The 21,618-nt window shown below is 43.2% G+C and overlaps 1 protein-coding gene across 1 annotated transcript; it reads left to right on the top strand.

Annotated features, from left to right (window-relative positions):
- The first annotated feature begins 3,191 nt into the window (after nt 1–3,191).
- On the top strand, nt 3,192–16,495 carry LOC133381746 (zinc finger protein 883-like). The gene is made up of 2 exons (XM_061621147.1): nt 3,192–3,490; nt 14,431–16,495. Exons 1-2 carry the CDS (start codon nt 3,448–3,450, stop codon nt 16,212–16,214), a joined length of 1,827 nt encoding a protein of 608 aa, XP_061477131.1. The 5' UTR covers nt 3,192–3,447; the 3' UTR covers nt 16,215–16,495.
- The last annotated feature ends 5,123 nt before the right edge of the window (nt 16,496–21,618 follow it).

Genomic DNA, 21,618 nt, shown 5'->3' with positions numbered 1-21,618 from the left:
CCCCTTGGCTATGGAATTCCTTTCCGAGTGAGGCGCGATTAGCTCCCTCCTTGCCGTTTTTCCAGCGACAAGTAAAGACTATTTTATTTCAACAGGCATTTGGGATAGAGAACGACCAGGATTAAGTGTTCTAGGATTGGTGACTACATTATAAGGTCTTATTATTTTAAACTGTCTGCTGTTTTTAACGTATGTTTTATGGTTTTAATTTTTCTCATAGTTTAATTCTATTTTTAATTGTATACTTTGTATGTTTTAATGGTGTGCTGTTTTTAGTTGTAAGCCGCTCTGAGTCCTATTGGAAAAAGGGCAGGGTAGAAATAAAGTTTATTATTATTATTATTATTATTATTATTATTAATTTCTTGACTATTGTCTCCAGTTTGGTTAATGACTGTGCCAAGGTATTGATAATCTTTCACAAATTCAGTGTCCTCGTTGCCAACTTTAAAGTTATATAACTCTTCCGTTGTCATTAATTTAGGGTTCTAGTATGGTATCATAGAATAGTAGAGTTGGAAGGGGCCTACAAGGCCATCGAGTCCAACCCCCTGCTCAATGCAGGAAACCAAATCAAAGCATTTCCAACAGATGGCTGTCCAGTTGCCTCTTGAATGTCTCCAGTGTCAGAGAGCCCACTACCTCTCTAGGTAATTGGTCCCATTGTCATATGGCTCTAACAGTTAGGAAGTTTTTCCTGATGTCCAGTCAAAATCTGGCTTCCTGCAACTTGAGCCAATTATTCTGGGTCCTGCACTCTGGGACGATCGAGAAGAGATCCCGGTCCTCCTCTATGTGACTCATGTACTTGAAGAGTGCTATGATATCTCCCCTCACTCTACTCTTCTCCAGGCTAAACATCTCCAGTTCTTTCAGTCTCTCCTCATAGGGCTTTGTTTAAAAGTACCCTGATCATCTTTGTTGCCCTCCTCTGAACCCATTCCAGTTTGTCTGCATCCTTCTTGAAGTGCAGAGACCAGAACTGGACACAGTATTCAAGATCAGGCCTAACCAGTGCTGAATAGAGGGGAACTAGTACTTTACATGATTTGGAAACTATACTTCTGTTAATGCAGCCTAATATAGCATTTAATGCAGCCTAATATATAGATGGGAGAACCATCTGAAGTATCACTGGAAAGAGCTGAGCAGAAACTGAAGAGTCAAGATGGAGCAAAGAGACAAGAGGAGAGACAGACTCACACAGGGGACAAACCTCATAAATGTTTGGAGTGTGGAAACAGCTTTAGTCAGAGTAGCCACCTTACCTCATATCAAAGATGTCACACAGGGGACAAACCTTATACATGCTTGGAGTGTGGGAAGAGCTTTGGTCAGCATAGCCACCTTACTTCGCATCAAATAAGTCACACAGGACACAAACCTTATAAATGCTTGGAATGTGGAAGGAGCTTCAGGTGGAGTAGCAACCTTACTTTGCATCACAAAACTTACACGGGACAAACCTTATAAATGATTCGAGTGTGGAAAGAGCTTTAAGCAGAGTAAAACATTTTCTGTGCATCTGAAGAGAAATAAAGAATATTTACTCACGACCTTCATATGTTTAGAAGAACATAGGCTCTAGCTTAGACAGAAACAATCTGTAGTCTCAGTCCATTTTCAGTCTTTGGTGATGATGCTCTTAGAAGAGCATCTGCCCTGCAGGCCCTGCTAAAGGATGAAGGTCAAGAATGGTGGATATGCAGGAGTCTTAAATATCCCCAGACAAAGGAGGAGGAAGCCAGGTAATCCCACCCTTTAGGAAGTTACATCACAGTAAACAGGTACATAGGGATATTCCCCAAATATCCCTTAGAGGGATATTAGAAAAGATAATAATGCTTGGAAAAACAGCAGGGAGTAGAAAAACAGGAAGGCCAAACAAGGGATGGATTGATTCCATAAAGGAAGCCACAGACCTGAACTTACAAGATCTGAACAGGGTGGTTTCATGACAGATGCTCTTGGAGGTCACTGATTCATAGGGTCACCATAAGTCGTAGTCGACTTGGAGGCACATAACAACAACATCCCTTAGAGGGTACATCTCTCTTTCTAGATGGGGAACATGCAAGTTTGCTTATTCCAACAGAAAGAAGAGATAGAACTGGGAATGCAGAAAGGAAATCAACCGGGAAACCTGATGTCTTGCAAAGATGATGTCTTTTTTTTAATACACCAAAATAAGTATTTATGCCAGTTATTAAACTGGAAACAAACACGTCAGTGAAATAAATAGGAAATCAAACTGTCCATGTGTAAAACCTTAGTGGAAGCTATGTTATTAAACCAGGAATACGCATTTAAATAAAAAATACAGAAACTGTTCTGAAAACCTAAAATTTGTTTTATTGATAATAAAGTATGCAAGGCCAGCCCTAGAAAAAAATTGCACCCTGGCCGAGCCCAGAGCATGCTTGCTGTTGAGGACTCTGGTGCTGCCCCTCCAAGGACTTATGCACATGTGTGCAAAGCTGGGAGTCACATGTGAGAATTATTGCATGCACGGGCTACATGTGAGAGTTCTCACCCGCAACTTCATGTCATGAGCAAATGTGCACCCTCTTTGGCAGATAGAGAGGGGAGGAGTGCCCAAAGATAAATCAGGGGTCACACACAAGTAACAAGATGCCCGACAAATACAATATCAAACAGGTGAAGCTTTCCCCATAATTTTAGTTCCAGACTAGAAAAGGCTTACTCCGTTTAATATCTGCCTGCCACTCAGCTGTTAAAGGCATGAGAGCCCTGCTCTCCTTCAGCGCCAACCGCAATCCATGCAAAGATGGTGGATTGTTTTATCCTCTTTCAATGGTAACCCCGGGACCTCCTGGTGAAGCGTGGATAAGAAACACTCCTGAGAATTCTGCTTTTAGGATACCAGCTTCAAGCACACTTAGGAAGCAGTATAATTCCTTTATGGGCGGGTAATGCGACCACAAGCATTCATCCTGATTTGCTTGCAGGATGTTTGCAGGTCTTAGGAGTGCACTGTCGGTGCTCACCACAGTAACACGAGAGTCCCAGAAGGAAGGCATTAGGTAGGAAATCTCTCTCTCGCTGGATTCGGTCACTTCAGACTGCAGGAGGTCTGTAGCAGAGTGGGATGTTAATCCATACAAGTCAACACAAAAAATCCCTGCAGAGTGAAATCTAACAGGTAAAGGCAACAGGGTTTAGGCAAACCTAACCTGTTCCCTCAAAGCCTTTTTTTAAAAATGTGCAATGCATTTTTACTTTCAATATGGAGAAGGGTCACCCGCCAGAAAGGGGCTCTCCGTGCGAAGCAGCCGAGGAGCTTCAGCCACTTTGCTCTTTAAGGGTTAACAAAGGACAACAGAGCCGAAGGGAAGAGCGCAAACGAGGGACTTCCCTTTCCTGCCCCGCCTCTCTGCGAGAAATGCAGGCTGGAAGCGCCGGAGGAGCCCCTGTTTGTGTGCAGCGATGTTGGCGAGCGGAGTTGCGCGGGGGGAGCCTCGGGACAAAGGTACGCAATTGGGGGCGGAGGCGGAGGGTGGGAGAGGGCGAGGACCCCCCTCAAGCGCCCCCTCCCAGCAGACCCTCCAGCTCGGAGGCTGCAGCTCTGCCCCGTCCCGTTTGCCTCTCCCCTGGGCTGGCTGTGTTGGGGCCCGATCGAAGTATCCCTCGGAACATCTGCGGTTCTGATGATGAATTTCATGGCATTAAGCTTGGAGATGGAGGCGCCTCAGAATTGGAACAGGGCTAAGGAGACAATAGTGAGCTGAAGGGGCCGCTTCTTCGTGTGTTCTCCTTTCTCCTTTGGTTCAGCTGTGATAGTTGAATAGTGAGGCTCTTCTTTCAATGCCTTTGTTCTGCCAGCCCTCCCCAGTTTCCTATTCTGTTGGAAATAAGGTCACCGTTTAATTTAGGAAAGCAGAAACGTGGCCTTGCCCTCCTTGTTTTAGGGTAGCCTGGCAGACAAACTGTTTAGCGAGTGACGTTTTTCCTGCAACGGGTGCAAATTGGTGGGAGCTACTTCCCTCCCTCTTCCTACACTAGGTGTGAGTTCCCTACTAAATCAGAGGGTATTGTCCAGTTTCTCCACACCACACACCTTTATGGCAGAGCTTGGAAAAGTTATTTTTCTGAACTACAACTCCCATAAGCTCCAGCAAGCATGGCCACTGGATTGGGCTGATGGGAGTTGTAGTTAAAAAAAAAGTGTCTTTAACTTACTGCAAGGCCTAAAACCAACACTCTCCTTCTGTTGCTGCCACCAGTCTGAAGAGTCAGCTTTTATTTAGCACCTCAAAATCCTTTTACTCGGTAGAGGGGCACCCACATTTTAGCTCAAGTATCTACCTGATCCAAAATCACTACTTACCTCCAGGATATTGGTCCTCTCAGGTGTAAAGCTGTTTGGCTGGTCCACTGCAGGCTTTTTCCTGATGGTGGATGAGGCACAAAGGCTGCATATCACAGCCCACCTTTTAAGGATGTTTCCTCCCACATAGCTTTGTGGGGCACTGGGCTCTCTTGGGTCAATTAAAGCTGAACTCACATAGTGCAGGTGTGTGTGTTATGTGCCTTTAAGTCGATTACAGCTTATGGCAACCTCCCAGATCATCTATCGTAAACCACCCTGTTCAAATCTCGTAAGTTCAGGTCAGTGGTTTCCTTTATGGAATCAATCCATCTCTTGTTTGGCCTTCCTCCTTTTCTACTCCCTTCTGTTTTTCCCAACTTTCTTGGCTTTTCCAGTGAGTCATGTCTTCTCATTATGTGTCCAAAGTGTCATGAAAACCTGAATTCAAGATGGTTGTGTAGCAAAGAATTGTGGGGTTTCATTTGTTAATGTGGGATCTTAACAGGTTAAAAATTGGTTTCTGTATTAGAGCTATGAGTTGGCAGTTTTATTTCCCAGCTGTGGGTAATCAGAGGCCCACCCTAACTCCACCTTATCAGTAGAAGTCTGGCTCCATCTGGGTCATAAAGTCTGGAAAGCTTTAGGGAGGATGTTCCATTTAGCCAGGTGATTGATGGGCCCTTATTCCACGAAGAAATTTGACCGTTAATTGGATCTGGCCTGTTGCTGGGGTCTTTGCGATAAGTATGTGGCTTAAACCTTAGCTTTCGTTCCTCCTCTGGGTCCCATCATGCCTATCTTATGTTGCCTGCTGAGGTTCCATTTTGCATCAATTTTCCTGACTGTTCCTCTCTCTGAGGAGAGGGGGGGCTGTGCAACTGTCTACTTGTGTGTAAGTATAGACTAGAATCATAGAATAGTAGAGTTGGAAGGGGCCTACAAGGCCATCAAGTCCAACCCCCTGCTCAATGCAGGAATTCAAATCAAAGCATTCCCGACAGATGGCTGTCTAGCTGCCTTTTGAATGCCTCCAGTGTTGGAGAGCCCACTACCTCTCTAGGTAATTGGTTCCATTGTCGTAAGACTCTAACAGTTAGGAAGTTTTTCCTGATTTCCATTCGAAATCTAGCTTCCTGCAACTTCAGTCCATTATTCCGTGTCCTGCACTCTGGGACGATCGAGAAGAGATCCCGGCCTTCCTCTATGTGACAACCTTTCATGTACTTGAAGAGTGCTATCATGTCTCCCCTCAGTCTTCTCTTCTCCAGGCTAAACATGCCCAGTTCTTTCAGTCTCTCCTCATAGGGCTTTGTTTCCAGTCCCCTGATCATCTTTGTTGTCCTCCTTTGAACTTGTTCCAGTTTGTCTGCATCCTTCTTGAAGTGTGGAGACCAGACCTGGACACAGTATTCAAGATGAGGCCTAACCAGTGCTGAATAGAGGGGAATTAGTACTTCATGCGATTTGGAAACTATACTTAATGCAGCCTAATATAGTATTTGCCTTTTTTGCAGCCACATCATACTGTTGGCTCAAATTCAGCTTGTGATCAATGACAAGGCTAGATAGTTTCTTATTTTCTGTTGGGACTGAACTCCCTGTGTTTTACTTTGGCCCTTTTCAGGTGTTGATATTAAGGAACTTTGTTGCTTCTGTAACTGTGCACCTCTTTTGTTGATGTTGTTATGTGCCTCCAAGTCGACTACGACTTATGGCGACCCTATAAATCAGTGACCTCCAAGAGCATCTGTCATAAACCACCCTGCTTAGATCTTGTAAGTTCAGGTCTGTGGCTTCCTTTATGGAATCAATCCATCTCTTGTTTAGCCTTCCTCTTTTTCCACTCCCTGCTGTTTTCCCCAGCATTCTTGTCTTTCCTAGTGAATCATGTCTTCTCATGATGTGTCCGAAGTATGATAACCTCAGTTTCATCATTTTATCTTCTAGTGACAGTTCTGGTTTAATTTGTTCTAACACCCAATTATTTGTCTTTTTTGCTGTCCATGGTATCCGCAAAGCTCTTCTCCAACATCACATTTCAAATGAGTTGATTTTTCTCTTATCAGCTTTTTTCACTGTCCAACTTTCACATCCATACATAGAGATTTTCTGGCGCACTTCGTGTACAAAACTAAAAATATATTAATATATTTTAAACTATGAATAAGAATAAACTATAGAAAACTATTACTTACCCTATACAAATGGGTTTCTTCTCATTTTTAAAATATACTTTCATAATATTTGAGGCACACCTAGCCATCTCTTAGGGTGCACCAGTGTGCCTGGGCGCACCGTTTGAGAATCACTGGTATAGATAATAATAGATCCTGAGTGTGCACTCCTGCTTTGTACATTTATCGTATTGATAGACCATGGTATTCTTGCACAAATAAACTGTTCAAGTCTGCAGTTTAGACTACTCCTGATGCATGAAGTTCATAAGGCTGGCTACTATGAATTCATAGAGAATTCATAGATCTTCTTGATAGGCATTCTTGTCTCCTCTTTATCCCCCTCCCAGATCCTATCACAAATATTCATACTTTGAGGGGAATAAGTAAATAAATGTGCCAGGCTGGTAATTTAGGACAGAGTTAGGAAGGGCAAGAGACGTTTCCTGAGAAGTTGTAACAGGTTGCTTCCTATAGTCAGTTCTTGCTTGCTCCTCCCCATCATGTGGCTGAAGAAATAATTGCACTTCTCACAGGACAAGTAGAAAAGTCCATTAAGAGTGTTGTTACTAACAGAAGGCTTACTGTAACACTGAGAGAAGGGCTGGGCAATCCCCCCCCCAATTGGGGCCTATTTCTTTGCGGTAATTTCTTCCTATTGGGGCTTATTTCTTTGGGGTTGCAACCCTATGAATCAGCGACCTCCAAGAGCATCTGTCATGAACCACCCTGCTTAGATCTTGTAAATTCAGGCCTGTGGCTTCCTTTGTGGAATCAATCCATCTCTTGTTTGGCCTTCCTCTTTTTCTACTCCCTTCTGTTTTTCCCAGCATTTGTCTTTTCTAGTGAATCAGGTCTTCTCATGATGTGTCCGAAGTATGATAACCTCAGTTTCATCATTTTATCTTCTAGTGACAGTTCTGGTTTAATTTGTTCTAACACCCAATTATTTGTCTTTTTCGCAGTCCATAGTATGTGCAAAGCTCTCCTCCAACACCGTATTTCAAATTACTTGATTTTTCTCTTATCTGCTTTTTTCACTGTCCAACTTTCACATCCATACATAGAGATCAGGAATACCATGGTCTGAATGATCCTGACTTTAGTGTTCAGTGATGAATCTTTACATTTGAAGATCTTTTCCAGTTCTCTCACAGCTGCTTTTCCCAGTCCTAGCCTTCTTCTAATTTCTTCACTCTTGTCTCCATTTTGGTTAATGACTGTGTCGAGGTATTGATAATCCTTGACAAGTTCAATGTCCTCACTGTCAACGTTGTTGTTGCTGCTGTTGTTATGTGCCTCCAAGTTGATTACAACTTATGGCGACCCTATGAATTAGCAACCTCCAAGAGCATCTGTCATGAACCACCCTGTTCAGATCTTGTAAGTTCAGGTCTGTGGCTTCCTTTATGGAATCAATCCATCTCTTGTTTGGCCTTCCTCTTTTTCTTCTCCCTTCTGTTTTTCCCAACATTATGGTCTTTTCTAGTGAATCATGTCTTCTCATTATGTGTCCAAAGTAGGATAACCTCAGTTTCATCATTTTAGCTTCTAGTGATAGTTCTGGTTTAATTTGTTCTAACACCCAATTATTTGTCTTTTTCGCAGTTCATGGTATGTGCAATGCTCTCCTCCAACACCACATTTCAAATGTGTTGATTGTTCTCTTATCTGCTTTTTTCACTGTCCGACTTTCACATCCATACATAGAGATTGGAAATACCATGGTCTGAATGATCCTGACTTTAGTGTTTAGTGATGCATCTTTGCATTTGAGGACCTTCTCTAGTTCTCTCACAGCTGCCCTCCCCAGTCCTAGCCTTCTTCTGATTTCTTGACTGTTATCTCCATTTTGGTTTATAACTGTGCCAAGGTATTCATAGTCCTTAACAAGTTCAATGTCCTTGTTGTCAACTTTAAAGTTACATAAATATTCTGTTGTTACTTTAGCCTTCTTGACATTCAGCTGTAGTCCTGCTTTAGCGCTTTCCTCTTTAATTTTCATTACCATCATGGTGTGTGGGGGAGTAGGAGGAGACAAGGGAGGAGGTGGAGAGAGATGGGGTGGAGTGGAGAAAACAATTATTTAAAAAATGGAGTGGAGGGAAAAAGGAGCTGGAGGGCAAGAACACGGATAGAGGAGGAGGAGGAGGCAGCAGCAGAATGGAGATAAAGAACTGTGGAGGTGAAATATGACAACATGTCTCTGTGTGTGTTTGCACTTGGCACACAACGTGGCCTCCACCACCCTCTCTGGCTACTGTGCTGCATTTGCAGTATTTTAACTTTTTTTGCATCTCAGGGGAAAATGTTTGCTTGGGTGAGTGTCCCTTAGTTGGTGGCAGGGCAGGGTCCTGGAGGTGGTTAAGTGAGAGGGATTATACTTGCTGGCTGAGTGGGGGGGTTGCACTTGGTTTGACATGCAAACATCTGAGCTGTGGCCTCTGCCTCCCTTCCCACCTCCCTTACCAATGGAGAGACCACCACTGCTATCATGGATAAAAAGAATTATTCTTCTACGTCTGTATGTGTGTGTTTATTTTTAATGTTGTTTTAGGATACTTAGATATGAAGCAGCCAAGGCCAGCACCTTGCAGGCATTTTTTTAAAAAACAGTAACTGAAATGTAACTCTAGTGATTACTTTTGAGAAAAAGTAAAGTAATCAGTTACTTTGTGAGCAATTGTAGTTGTGACAGTAATTAGTACTTTTTTGGGGCCATGTAACTGTAACTTTATTACTTTTTAAAAGTATTCTTCCAAGCTCTGAGAAAATCTCGTGAACTGGGTAAGTATATACATTTCAGATTTTTTCCTCTTGTGTGCAGGAGTCAAATCCTGGGCTGCTGAAGAGGGCAGTGTTTGGAAAACCTTCCCAATAGTTGCTTTTGTGGGAGTAAAAGCAATGCTAATCCCATATACCCAGAGTAAATCCCATTGAATTCAGTAGGACTTACTTTTGAGTAGGCATGGTTATGAATGTGCTGTGAATTAAAGGGACTTTTGAGTTAATATAACAAAGAATTGTGTTTGAGTTCTAAATCTTTCTGTTCATCTCCAATCCTATTTTTAAAGCAATTAGGCAGGGCTTACTTAGGTATTACAGTTTTTATTATGTAGGAAACTAATACTGACTTTTATGACCAGCTGGTTTGACAATAAACTATTATATGGGTGTATGTATTTTTACATCTGCTGTGTGTGTGTGGGGTGTGTGTGTGGGGTGTGTGTGTGGGGTGTGTGTGTGGGGTGTGTGTGTGGGGTGTGTGTGGGGGGTGTGTGTGGGGGGGTGTGGGGGGGTGTGGGGTGTGTGTGTGTGTTGGAGTCTTTCCAACAACCCTGTGAGGTAGGATTGGTGACTGGAAACCAAGGCAGCTCACAATAAGAAATAAATCCCTTTAAAATCCAATAACCATAAAGTAAGAATAAACCGTTGCAAAACAGCTTAAAGAGGCATGATTCTGAATTTTGGGTTGGGTGAATGAAGTTTATTTATTATTTGATTTATTATTTGATTTATATCCCGCCCTTCCTTCCAGTAGGAGCACAGGGCAGCAAACAAAAGCACCAAAAACACTTTAAAACATCATAAAAACAGACTTTAAAATATATTAAAACATGTTTACAAACATTTTTAAAAGTTTTAGAAACTTTTTTTTTTTAAGAAAAGGTTTAAAAACATATTAAAAAGCAGTTCCAACACAGACGCAGACTGGGATAAGGTCTCAACTTGAAAGGCTTCTTGAAAGAACAAGTTCCTTATCACTTGAGGTTGCAGTTCTCTGTACGCTTCCCTGTTTGAGCAAACCCCATTGAATACATTGGGACTTGCGTCTGAGTAGAAAAACATAGGATTGCGCCATAAATATCTTTACAGATTATGATTGTGTTTGCTTGTATTTTATTTTGTATTATGTACTGCTCTCTATTATTGTAAGTCGCCTAGGGTGTCCACTAACCTGGACAGATAGGCGACCAACAAATAAAATTTATTATTGTTATTATTATTATTACAGATTGTGTTGTTAATAAACATATTTGATAGTCATGCTTATACAAATATTTCTTCATACTGTGTCCCAATAAGTATTTGATTTCACACGATGGGTGTAGCTGATTTTTTCCTCTACATTTTAAGTGTGCGCTTCTTCCTGGGGGTGGTCATGGTTCTCCCTTGTTTTCATCCGGAGGGGCAGATAGGCTGAGAGATGGTGAGTAGCCCATGGTCACCCGGTACACTATAGCTCATCTCCATTTTAAAATGATTTACATGCAGGCAACGTTGATTAAGTAGATCAACACATTTAAAGCACATCCAACTCACATTTAAAGTGCATGATTTCCTCTAAAGAATCCTGAGAAGTGTAGTTTTCCCCTCACAGTTATAGTTCTCACCACTCTTAACAAACTGCAGTTCCCATGATTCTGTGGTGGGATTCATGTGCTTCAAATGGGTGTTGCATGTGCTATAAATGAATGGGTGTGGATCTGCCCTAAGTATGATGTGCATTCAGGAGTGAATTGCAAAGAACAATTTTAAAAGATACTTTTTTAAACAAGGGGAGGGTTGTAGCTCATTGGTTGCCTGGAATCCTGGAGAGCCGATGCTAGTCCATGTCATCAGTCCTGAGCTAGATGGTACCAAATGGCCTGAGTCAGTATAAGGCAGATTCCTTTGTTTGTAAAGTGGGAAGAGACTCAACGGCCACAGTGACTCCAGAATTTATTTATGTATTATTATTTACAACATTTATATACTGCTTGTAAGAAATCTCAAAGCGGTTTACAGAAAGAATTAAAACAAGAACATTATTGGCAAAAACAGTCAAGGACAGGTATTTAAAAACATTCAAAATAATAAAACCAACAATGAGTTAAAAACATTTAAAAATGCTTCTACATGCCTGGAGAGGCTTGCCTCAAGAAAAATGATTTTAGCAGGTGCTGAAAAGAGGCATCTGCCTAATGTCAATAGGCAAGGAGTTCCAAAGCATAGGCACTGCCACTTTACAGGACTGATTTCTTACAAGAGCAGAACAAGTACTGTACTATGTGGCATCCATAACATGGAAAGCACAGCTTGAACTTGGCCTGGTAGCAAATCAGCAACCAATGCAGATTTCATGTCAGCAATCGTGCTGTAGCATTCTGCATTAACTGCAGTCCCTGCGTCAGGTTGTGCTGCATGGGGATTTTTGTGACCTTGGCTGACTGGCTGCCAGGATTTTTTTTAATATGGGTTTTTTGTTTTGAATCATGACTGGTTGTGGGATGCTGAGTTTTCTGCCTTATTCATAGGAATCTTGTGGTTGGTATGGTATTGCATTTTGGAAAGTATCACTGCCTTTTGTTTTGTTTTTTTCTATTTGCATTTCACTTATCTTTAACCTCACTCCTTTACAGCCATAGAAGCAACAGCAGTGGTCGAATGTGCTCAGCTCAACCCTCTTAAACCCATTGATGATGCACCTTGTTGGTTGCATGGAAGTTTGTTTCTTGCCCAATAGTGGTAAAAGAGAATTCACATATTTGAAAGTGTGGCTGCAGTTGTTGTTCCCAAGCTGCTGCCTGTTTTCTCTCTGTCAATTATTACTCACTGGAATTGGGTTGGCTGTCAAAGTGAGTTTATAGCAGCCCACAGGGGAGACAGAAAAGGGTAGAGAATCTTCTTACTCTTACTCATTTCTCAGACCTCTTTCTGAAGTGAAGGGTCAAATCTGTAAAGAAGTTTGGAGCAGCCATGTTAAAAGATAAGGGCAGGGCATTCCAGGCAGGGGGTTGCCAACCCTGCTTGGATATGGATGTCTTTGCAGAGGATCCCTAGTTGAGCTTTACTAACAGCACAATCCAAACTATATCTACTCAGAAGTAAGTCCTGTTGAGTTCTATGGGGCTTAGTCCCTTAGTACATCTGTTTAGAATTGCAGCCTTCAGGGGCATCCATCTTTACTCCTCAGTGCTCCCATCTAACATCTCCACAACACTAGGCTCCTTTATTCCTACAATGGCCTTCTGGTGATTGGCCTGGCCTGAGGGCACTTAAACCCTTCTTGCCAAAAGCAGATGGGCTAGAGTAAATGTTCCCTACCCAGGCTCCATCTTTTAGCTAGGATTTCTATCTTAATTTCCAATCAGACAAACATTTTTTAATTGTATGCTCCAAGCAACTGTGATTGATGCTTAATGTATCATGCTTAATGACAGCACTCGGGCCAGCCCCTGTGACATCACTCAGGCCCACCCCCTGACATCACTAAGGCCCACCCCTGAAATCTCAGGTTTTGGGATGCTTCTGACCTGGCAACCCTGATTCCCACCTACCATTGTTGTTAGCCAATGAGGGACACCACAGTTGTCCTGGAAAAATCAAGAATTTTAGTCTGATTGCCTGCTGCATATGCAGAATCTAGCAGGTTAGAAAACTGCACATGCCCACTTGATCAACACCTGCAGCTGCTCCACCCCTTACCCATACACTTTCTGGTTGCGTCAGCAAGGAGAAGCCGCTTTCATCTCAGTTGCATTTCTCAGGATGTGTGTCTTAAGTGGCGAATGCAATGGGAGGGTCTGCCTGTCATCATGGAGGATGGAATAAAAGGGTTTGATTCCACCAAACACTCCCTCCCCTGAACAGATACAAGACATAAAAGCAAACCTCTCTGTAGAAAAGGCAGTGATACTAGCATTTGTATTTTTCAGCCCTGCACCCACCTTGTTAAATGGTGCTTACTCCTAAGTAAAGTTGCATTGGAATGCTGCCTCACTCACCCTGTTGCCTGACAGAGCCTCTGTTCAGCAATTCAGAAAAGGCTAAAAATTATTTTTTAATGCATACCCTTCTTCAAAATGACTGGCAGGCATCTCCCCACCAAAGATCACCCTACTTCCATCTCCCCAGGGATGGATATGTGTGTGTGTGTGTGCGCATATTATATATACATACACACATATTATATACACACACAGCCTCTCTCTCTCTCTATGCATATATTCAATGCAGTGGGGGTGTAACCTTCCCCCCCCCTTAAGACTAATAGGAATGGCACAGATACCCTATCTAATGCTACCACAGCTTGCCAGATCTCTAGAATTCACTGTATTTTTATTTTATTTTTTACAAAAGAGGTGCCAGCACCCGAGTCTTCATCAAGTTCCAGCCTCTATCAAAGAAGGCTGCATTTCCCCTCTCTCTGATTGGATGTGTGAGAATCAGTGTACTAAAGACAGTTCTTACATGCTCAGACATGCGCTCTTTAGATAAGATGATTGACAAAACTGATAATATTGAAATCTTGATTTCTATCTGCGTTAAAAGTAGAACGATTTTTATACTGCTGCATTGACTTGTTTTATGTTCGTTGTGTTTTTATTATGTTTTTACATTGATTGTGCATTTTTATTGTTTTTACTATGTTTGTAACCTGCCCTGAAATCCGTTTTTAACAGTGTGGAAAGGCAGGATATAAATCCTCTTAATAAATAAATATTCCATAATAGGCCTTTAAGGTTGAAAATGAAGGATTTTTTTAAAAAATCTTCACATCGTCCCCCAGTTTTTGGTGGTAGTTGCTAGGCACAAAAACAAAACAACAGGACAATGCAAATTAATATGATTAATTTGCCTAATTAGGACATGGTCTGCATAATATGGAAATTATGTAACTAATTTATAATTTGCATAGTATGCAAATCAGCCCCCCGGATTTCTGGAATTGGAATATTGCAACCCTACTCTCTCTGCGTCTCTTTTCACAACCTGTTACCAAGCACCTACTGCTAAAATAAATCTATACAAGGCCTCGAGCTTTGACATTTAAACTCTGATAGCAACAGAGCTCCCAGAAATATGTTTTCAAAGTACAAATCATAATATATTCACAGGATTTTGCCACAGCATTTTATCTCCTTTCTTTTTTGATTCCATTAGGATACATCTGGGGGGTCAAGGCTGAAGGAGAACTATCTGAAGTATCACTGGAAAAAGCTGAGCAGAAACTGAGGAGTCAAGATGGAGCAAAGAGACAAGAGGAGAGACAGACTCACACAGGGGACAAACCTCATACATGCTTCGAGTGTGGAAAGAGCTTCAGGTGGAGTAGCGCCCTTACTTTGCATCAAAGAACTCACACAGGAGACAAACCTTATACATGCTTGGAGTGTGGAAAGAGCTTCAGTCGGAATAGCACCCTTACTTTGCATCAAAGAACTCACACAGGAGTCAAACCTTATAAATGCTATGAGTGTGGAAAGAGCTTCAGTCGGAGTGGCCACCTTACTTCGCATCACAAAACTCACACAGGGGACAAACCTCATAAATGCTTGGAGTGTGGAAAGAGCTTCAGTCAGAGTAGCACCCTTACTTCGCATCACAAAACTCACACAGGGGACAAACCTCATAAATGCTTGGAGTGTGGAAAGAGCTTCAGTCAGAGTGGCCACCTTACTTCGCATCAAAGAATTCACACAGGGGACAAACCTTATAAATGCTTGCAGTGTGGAAAGAGCTTCAGTCGGAGTGGCCACCTTACTTCGCATCACAAAACTCACACAGGGGACAAACCTTATAAATGCTTGGAGTGTGGAAAGAGCTTCAGTCAGAGTAGCACCCTTACTTTGCATCACAAAACTCACACAGGGGACAAACCTTATCAATGCTTGGAGTGTGGAAAGAGCTTCAGGTGTAGTACCAACCTTAATGTGCATCAAAGAACTCACACAGGGGACAAACCTTACCAGTGCTTGGAGTGTGGAAAGAGCTTCAGTCACAGTAGCACCCTTAGTAAACATGAAAGAACTCACACAGGGGACAAACCTTATCAATGCTTGGAGTGTGGAAAGAGCTTCAAGTGGAGTAGCCACATTACTGTACATCAAAGATGTCACACAGGAGACAAACCCTATAAATGCTTGGAGTGTGGAAAGAGCTTCAGTCAGAGTGGCCACCTTACTTCACATCATAGAACTCATACAGGGGACAAATCTTATACATGTTTCGAGTGTGGAAAGAGCTTCAGTCAGAGTAGCACCCTTATTTTGCATCACAAAACTCATACAGGATACAAACCTTATAGATGTTGTGAGTGTGGAAAGGCCTTCAGTTGGAGTAGCACCCTTAGTAAACATCAAAGAACTCACACAGGAGAAAAACCTTATAAATGTTTGGAGTGTGGGAAGAGCTTCAGTCAGAGTAGCACCCTTAGTAATCATCAAAGAACTCACACAGGAGACAAACCTTATAAATGCTTGGAGTGTGGAAAGAGCTTCAGTCAGAGTGGCACCCTTACTTCGCATCAAAGATGTCACACAGGGGACAAACCTTATAAATGCTTGGAGTGTGGTAAGAGCTTCAGTGAGAGATGCTCCCTTACAGTGCATGAAAGAATTCACACAGGGGACAAACCTTATAAATGCTTCGAGTGTGGAAAAAGCTTCAGTCAGAGTAGCACACTTACGGTGCATCAAAGAACTCACACAGGGGACAAACCTTATAAATGCTTGGAGTGTGGAAAGAGCTTCAGTCAGAGTAGCCACCTTACTTCGCATCAGAGATGTCACACAGGAGACAAACCTTATCAATGCTTGGAGTGTGGAAAGAGGTTCAGTGAGAGTAGCTACCTTACTTCGCATCAAAGATGTCACACAGGGGAAAACCTTATACATGCTTGGAGTGTGGAAAAAGCGAAAATGAGATGCCTCTGGCACAAGCACTAAGTTCCCTTTATGACCCATTTTATGACTCCTATATCTTCACACCAGCCATGCAAGGTAGGTTAGGCTGAGAATTGGTGACTGGCCCAAGTTGGGAAGTGAGAAAAAACAATAAGTGACTTTAAAATACAAAACGGCACATGCTCAGAGTATTTTCTTTTTGTTTAATAAGTTTGCTAAAATATTTTGTTTGTGTTTTGCTGAGAGTTGTGAAACTGCACATGCTCAGAGTATTTTTTGTATTCTGTAAAAGTTTCTGTAAGAATAAATATGTTAGTCTTTAATACACCTCAAGACATATTTTCTGGTACCTTATCCCACACACTTCCTTTTGTGGGGAAAATGGGGCCCCTATCTGGGGAACTGTACCAGGGCCCCCAACCACCTTAATCCAGCCATGGGTTACAGCGGTTTAAAAATACAACTTTGAAATCAGTTAATAGTCTGCGTTCTAAAAACATCTCTCTCAGGGCTCAAAGGAAAGGGTGAAAAGTGTGTCTTCAGCAAATCCCCAGCCGTGGAGACTTTGCAGGCTAAAACCAGCACCTTCAACTGGGCCCAGATTCAAATGCCAGAATTTGGGCCAAGAGCGCATCACGTCTGACTCTGCCAGCCTTAACCACACAAGGAAGGCACGGATCCAGTTTAAAGAGAGTGGCCTTCACTGAGGAATCCTATCCACATTGCCCAGGAAAGAAGACCCAAGTGATGCAAGAGGTTGATTCTGTAGCCTCTGGGAGAGAAGAGCCTGCCTTCACTGCAGGGTCCACGTTGGGTCAATTTTAGCAGGAAAATGCCATCAGGCTTGAGCAGCATCTATGCCGGTCTTCCACTTTGGACTGGAGCTGCCATGGCCTGCATTGGGGGAGGGAGGGAAGTGTGCCTGGGGGAAGGACTAGGCCAGCCTTTCCCAACTAGTGGGCCACCAGATGTTGTTGGACCACAATAACCATCTTTCCTGACCATTGGCAATGCTGGCTGAGGCTGATGGGAGTTGTGGTCAAACAGCACCTGGTGGCCCACTAGTTGGGAAAGGCTGGACTAGGCAGTTCAGTATCAGGCTCTTGAGGTTGGTCCGGAAGCTGCAGCTGGTGCAAAACGCAGCAGCGAGTCTGCTCAGTGGGGCAGGATATCTTCAACATGTCGCTCCTGCTGCTGCTGCTGCTGAAAAAATTGCACTGACTGCCCATTTGCTACTGTGCCAAGTTCAAGGTTCTAGTTTTGGCATACAAAGCCCTGTACAGCTTGGGACCAAGATACCTGAAAGACCGTCTTATCCCTTATGCACCCAGTCGATCACTGCACGCTGCAGGTGAGGGCCTCCTGCAGATACCATCTCATCAGGAGGTCCGTTCTGCACAACGTAGGAAATGGACCTTTAGTGTGGCGGCACCTACCCTGTGGAGTTCCCTCCCCTTAAATATTAGGCAGGTGCCATCTCTGCTATCTTTTTGGAGCCTTTTGAGGACTTTCCTCTTTCAACATGCCTTTTAGCTTGAGACCTACCCCAGTCTGCGTCTGTGTTGGAATGGCTTTTTAATATGTTTTTAAACCTTTTTTTTAATAAAACAGAGCTAAGTAGACAACAGTGCACTAAATGGGCCACTTCATGTGTCGTCCTTTGTCCTTTAGTTCAGCTGTGATAGTTGAATAGTGAGGCTATTCTTTCAATACTGCCATTCTGCCAGCCCTCCCCAGTTTCCTATTCTGTTAGAATTAAGGTCACCCTTTAATTTAGGGAAGCAGAAACGTGGCCCTGCCCCCCTTGTTTTAGGGTAGCCTGGCAGACAAACTGTTTAGCGAGTGACATTTTTCCTGAAACAGGTGCAGATTGGTGGGAGCTACTTCCTACATGCCAGGTGTAAGTTCCCTACTAAATCAGAGGATATTATTCAGTTTCTCCACACCACGCACCTTTCTTTCTATCTATCTGTCTAACTGTCTATCTTTCATTAAAAACACTTTAAAATGTCATAAGGACAGACTTTAAAATATATTAAAACAAAACATCTTTTAAAGCATTTTTTTAAAAAAGTTTGAAGACATCTTTAAAAAAAGGTTAAAAACAACATTTTTATTAACAACTTGGATGAGGAGGTACAAAGCATGCTTATCAATTTTGCAGATGATACAAAGTTGGGGGGCATAGCTGATACCGTGGAAGACAGAAACAAAATTCAAAGGGACCTCGATAGGCTGGAGCATTGGGCTGAAAACAACAGAATGAAATTCAACAGGGATAAATGCAAAGTTCTACATTTAGGAAAAAGAAATCAAATCCACAGTTATAAGATGGGGGATACTTGGCTCAGCAGTATGACATGGGAGAAGGATCTTGGGATTGTCGTTGATCTCAAGCTGAATATGAGCCAACAGTGATGTGGCTGCAAAAAAGGCAAATGCTATATTAGGCTGCATTAACAGAAGTATAGTTTCCAAATCGCGTGAAGTATTAGTTCCCCTCTATTCAGCACTGGTTAGGCCTCATCTTGAATACTGCATCCAGTTCTGGTCTCCACACTTCAAGAAGGATGCAGACAAACTGGAACGGGTTCAGAGGAGGGCAACAAAGATGATCAGGGGACTGGAAAAAAAGCCCTATGAGGAGAAACTGAAAGAACTGGGCATGTTTAGCCTGGAGAAGAGAAGACTGAGAGGACATATCATAGCACTCTTCAAGTACATGAAAGGTTGTTACGTAGAGGAGGGCCGGGATCTCTTCTCGATCATCCCAGAGTGCAGGACACGGAATAATGGGCTCAAGTTGCAGGAAGCCAGATTTCGACTGGACATCAGGAAAAACTTCCTAACTGTTAGAGCCATACAACAATGGGACCAATGACCTAGAGAGGTAGTGGGCTCTCCAACACTGGAGGCCTTCAAGAGGCAGCTGAACAGCCATCTAATAAACTGGCTTCTTTTTGTTGTGCCACTTCCAGTGTGTCTCCACCTCTCTTTTCAAAACAGGGGCACATTATGCTAGTCAAACTCTGCCCCTTTTTACTTGTAAAACCTTGTCAGATCAGCTCATGACGTGCGGAGGACAGGGACTTTCAGTACCAGTGTTCAGTTCCCTTAGTTTTATCCCAGTTACTTTCCTCATTCAACAAGCCTTATAAGTTGAGACCTATCCCAGTCTGCCATCTGTCGGGAATGCTTTGATTTGGATTCCTGCATTGAGCAGGGGGTTGGATTCGACAGCCTTATAGGCCCCTTCCAACTCTACTATTCTATGATTCTATGAGCAAAGTTGGTTACCTCGCTTCTCATCCCAAATCACAGGTACTAATCCTGATGATTGTTGTGGGGGCACTTTTTACATTCCTCCATTGGGAGAACTGTTCATTTATTCCTGCTTTCTCCTTCCTGATCTTTAAACACTTCCTTATGCATGAGAGTGTATTTCCTCGTATCCCATGATTGCTGTGTTGTACTCCATGTTTGGTAATTCTGCTTTTGATAATATTTTCCACTACTTTTCCCGGAACAGCTAACAGGGCTCTGATTTCCCGGATACCTCCTGTGTGTCAGCTCTACACTACATCAGCAGTGTCAGGGGGGGCTGGAAATTCCTGGGTCTTTGGCAGGGAAGGAAAGTCCTTAGCCAGCAGTCGGGTTGTAAATCTGCCAGGCCTATCCGAAGCGTACTTGCCGAGTCAGAAGTCCAGAAGCGAGGTCAGTGGAGGTCCGGGATCAATTGCCAAGGGGGTCAGTCAAAGAGATGCTGCAGGGAAACTAGGTCTACACAAAGCCACGCCTGACGTTGCAGTCAGCCACAAGCTGCAGCCAAGGTGTGCCTTATAAAGAGCAGGATGGACAGCAGGTGTGAGCCCTCAGCGTTTGGGCCTTAAGGAGACAGGCCTGCCTCTCTTCTGCCTGACCTTCTGCTGTCTACGTTCTGCAGGTGAGGGGGGAGTATTCTGTTCACTGTCTGTGTCTGGCTGCAGGGCCTCTGCTGTCCCTGGGGTGCTCTGCAGCTGAGGGGCAGAAGGAGCTGGATTCTCAGGAGGCTCCTCCGTGTCTCCTGCTGCTCCTGGGTCTGCTGCTGTTACTCCCGAGTCGTCCTCATCTGAGGAGTCCTCTGACAGGGCCATGACACTGTGTCCATTTCGCTTTCAAATGCATTTGCCAGTCCATATGGTAGCAAGTCTTTGGGAGAAGGTACATATTTTTGTTAGAAGATCAGCAATGACACATTTAGGTTGGTTTCAGACCTCTCAGGTAGATGCCATCTGGACCTGAGATGATTTGTGGACACTAAAGGAAAAGATCCCGCTTGCCCCACCTCTCTTCAGAGTGCGAGTGGAGGGCAGATGATGTCCACGCCTTGCCTGGGAGTATTAATGAGGAAGGCAATGGTTTTCTTCTTCCAGGGTGACCTTTGAGGAAGTGTCCTTGTACTTCACCCAGGAGGAACAGGCTCAGCTGGATCCAGACTAGAGAGCTCTGTACAAGGAGATCATGCAGGAGATTCAGGAGATGGCGACCTCTTCTGTTAGAATTAGGAGAGGTTAAGGATAGCCTTCTTACTCCCTTCCTGGCACCCCTGCTTTGCAAATTTGACCCACTATGCATTTCAGATTATCCGGTGGAGCTGCCATCATTTCCTACACCCCCGTTTCCCTGCCAGGAAGACTCTGGGGGGCCAATTTAGTACCTATAATTCTGGGATCCTAGGACAGCACACCCTGCGCTTCCCAGCCAGAGCCCTCTTTAACTTACTGTAAGGCCTAAAACCAACACTCTCCCTCTATTGCTTCCACCAATCTGAAGCTTTTCTTTATCACCTCAAAATCCTTTTACTCATTAGTGGGGAACCAATGTTTCAGCTCAAGTATCTACCTGATCCTACTTACCTCCAGGATATTCGTCCTCTCATGTGTAAAACTGTTTGGCTGGTCCCCTGCAGGCTTTTTCTTGATGGTGGATGAGGCACAAAGGCTGCATATCACAGCCCACCTTTTAAGGATGTTTCCTCCCACATAAGTTTGCAGAGCACTGGGGTCTCTTGGATCAATTAAAGCTGAATTCACATAGTGTAGGTGTGTGTGCGTTATGTGCCTTTAAGTAAATTACAACTTATGGCGACCCTATGAATCAGTGACCTCCAAGAGCATCTGTCATGAACCACCCTGTTCAGATCTTGTAAGTTCAGGTCTGTGGCTTCCTTGATGGAATCAATCCATCTCTTGTTTGGCCTTCCTCTTTTTCTGCTCCCTTCTGTTTTTCCCAGTATTACTGTCTTATTTAGTGAATCAGGTCTTCTCATTATGTGTGCAAAGTATGATAACCTCAGTTTCATCATTGTAGCTTCTAATGGTAATTCTGGTTTAATTTGTTCTAACACCCAATTATTTGTCTTTTTTGCAGTCCATGATATGTGCAAAGGTCTACTCCAACACCACAG

Source organism: Rhineura floridana, chromosome 3 (assembly GCF_030035675.1).
Source record: "Rhineura floridana isolate rRhiFlo1 chromosome 3, rRhiFlo1.hap2, whole genome shotgun sequence".
Taxonomy (NCBI): Eukaryota; Metazoa; Chordata; class Lepidosauria; order Squamata; family Rhineuridae; genus Rhineura; species Rhineura floridana.
Note: the sequence above shows the minus strand (reverse complement) of the source record. Positions and strands in the feature narration are given on the sequence as shown.

What these genes read in the sequence shown, in the direction of transcription:
- LOC133381746 (XM_061621147.1), top strand. Translation starts at nt 3,448, where the DNA reads ATGTTGGCGAGCGGAGTTGCGCGGGGGGAGCCTCGGGACAAAG. An exon ending in GGGGGAGCCTCGGGACAAAG is followed by an intron (nt 3,491 to 14,430) that starts GTACGCAATTGG and finishes TGATTCCATTAG; the next exon opens with GATACATCTGGGGGGTCAAG.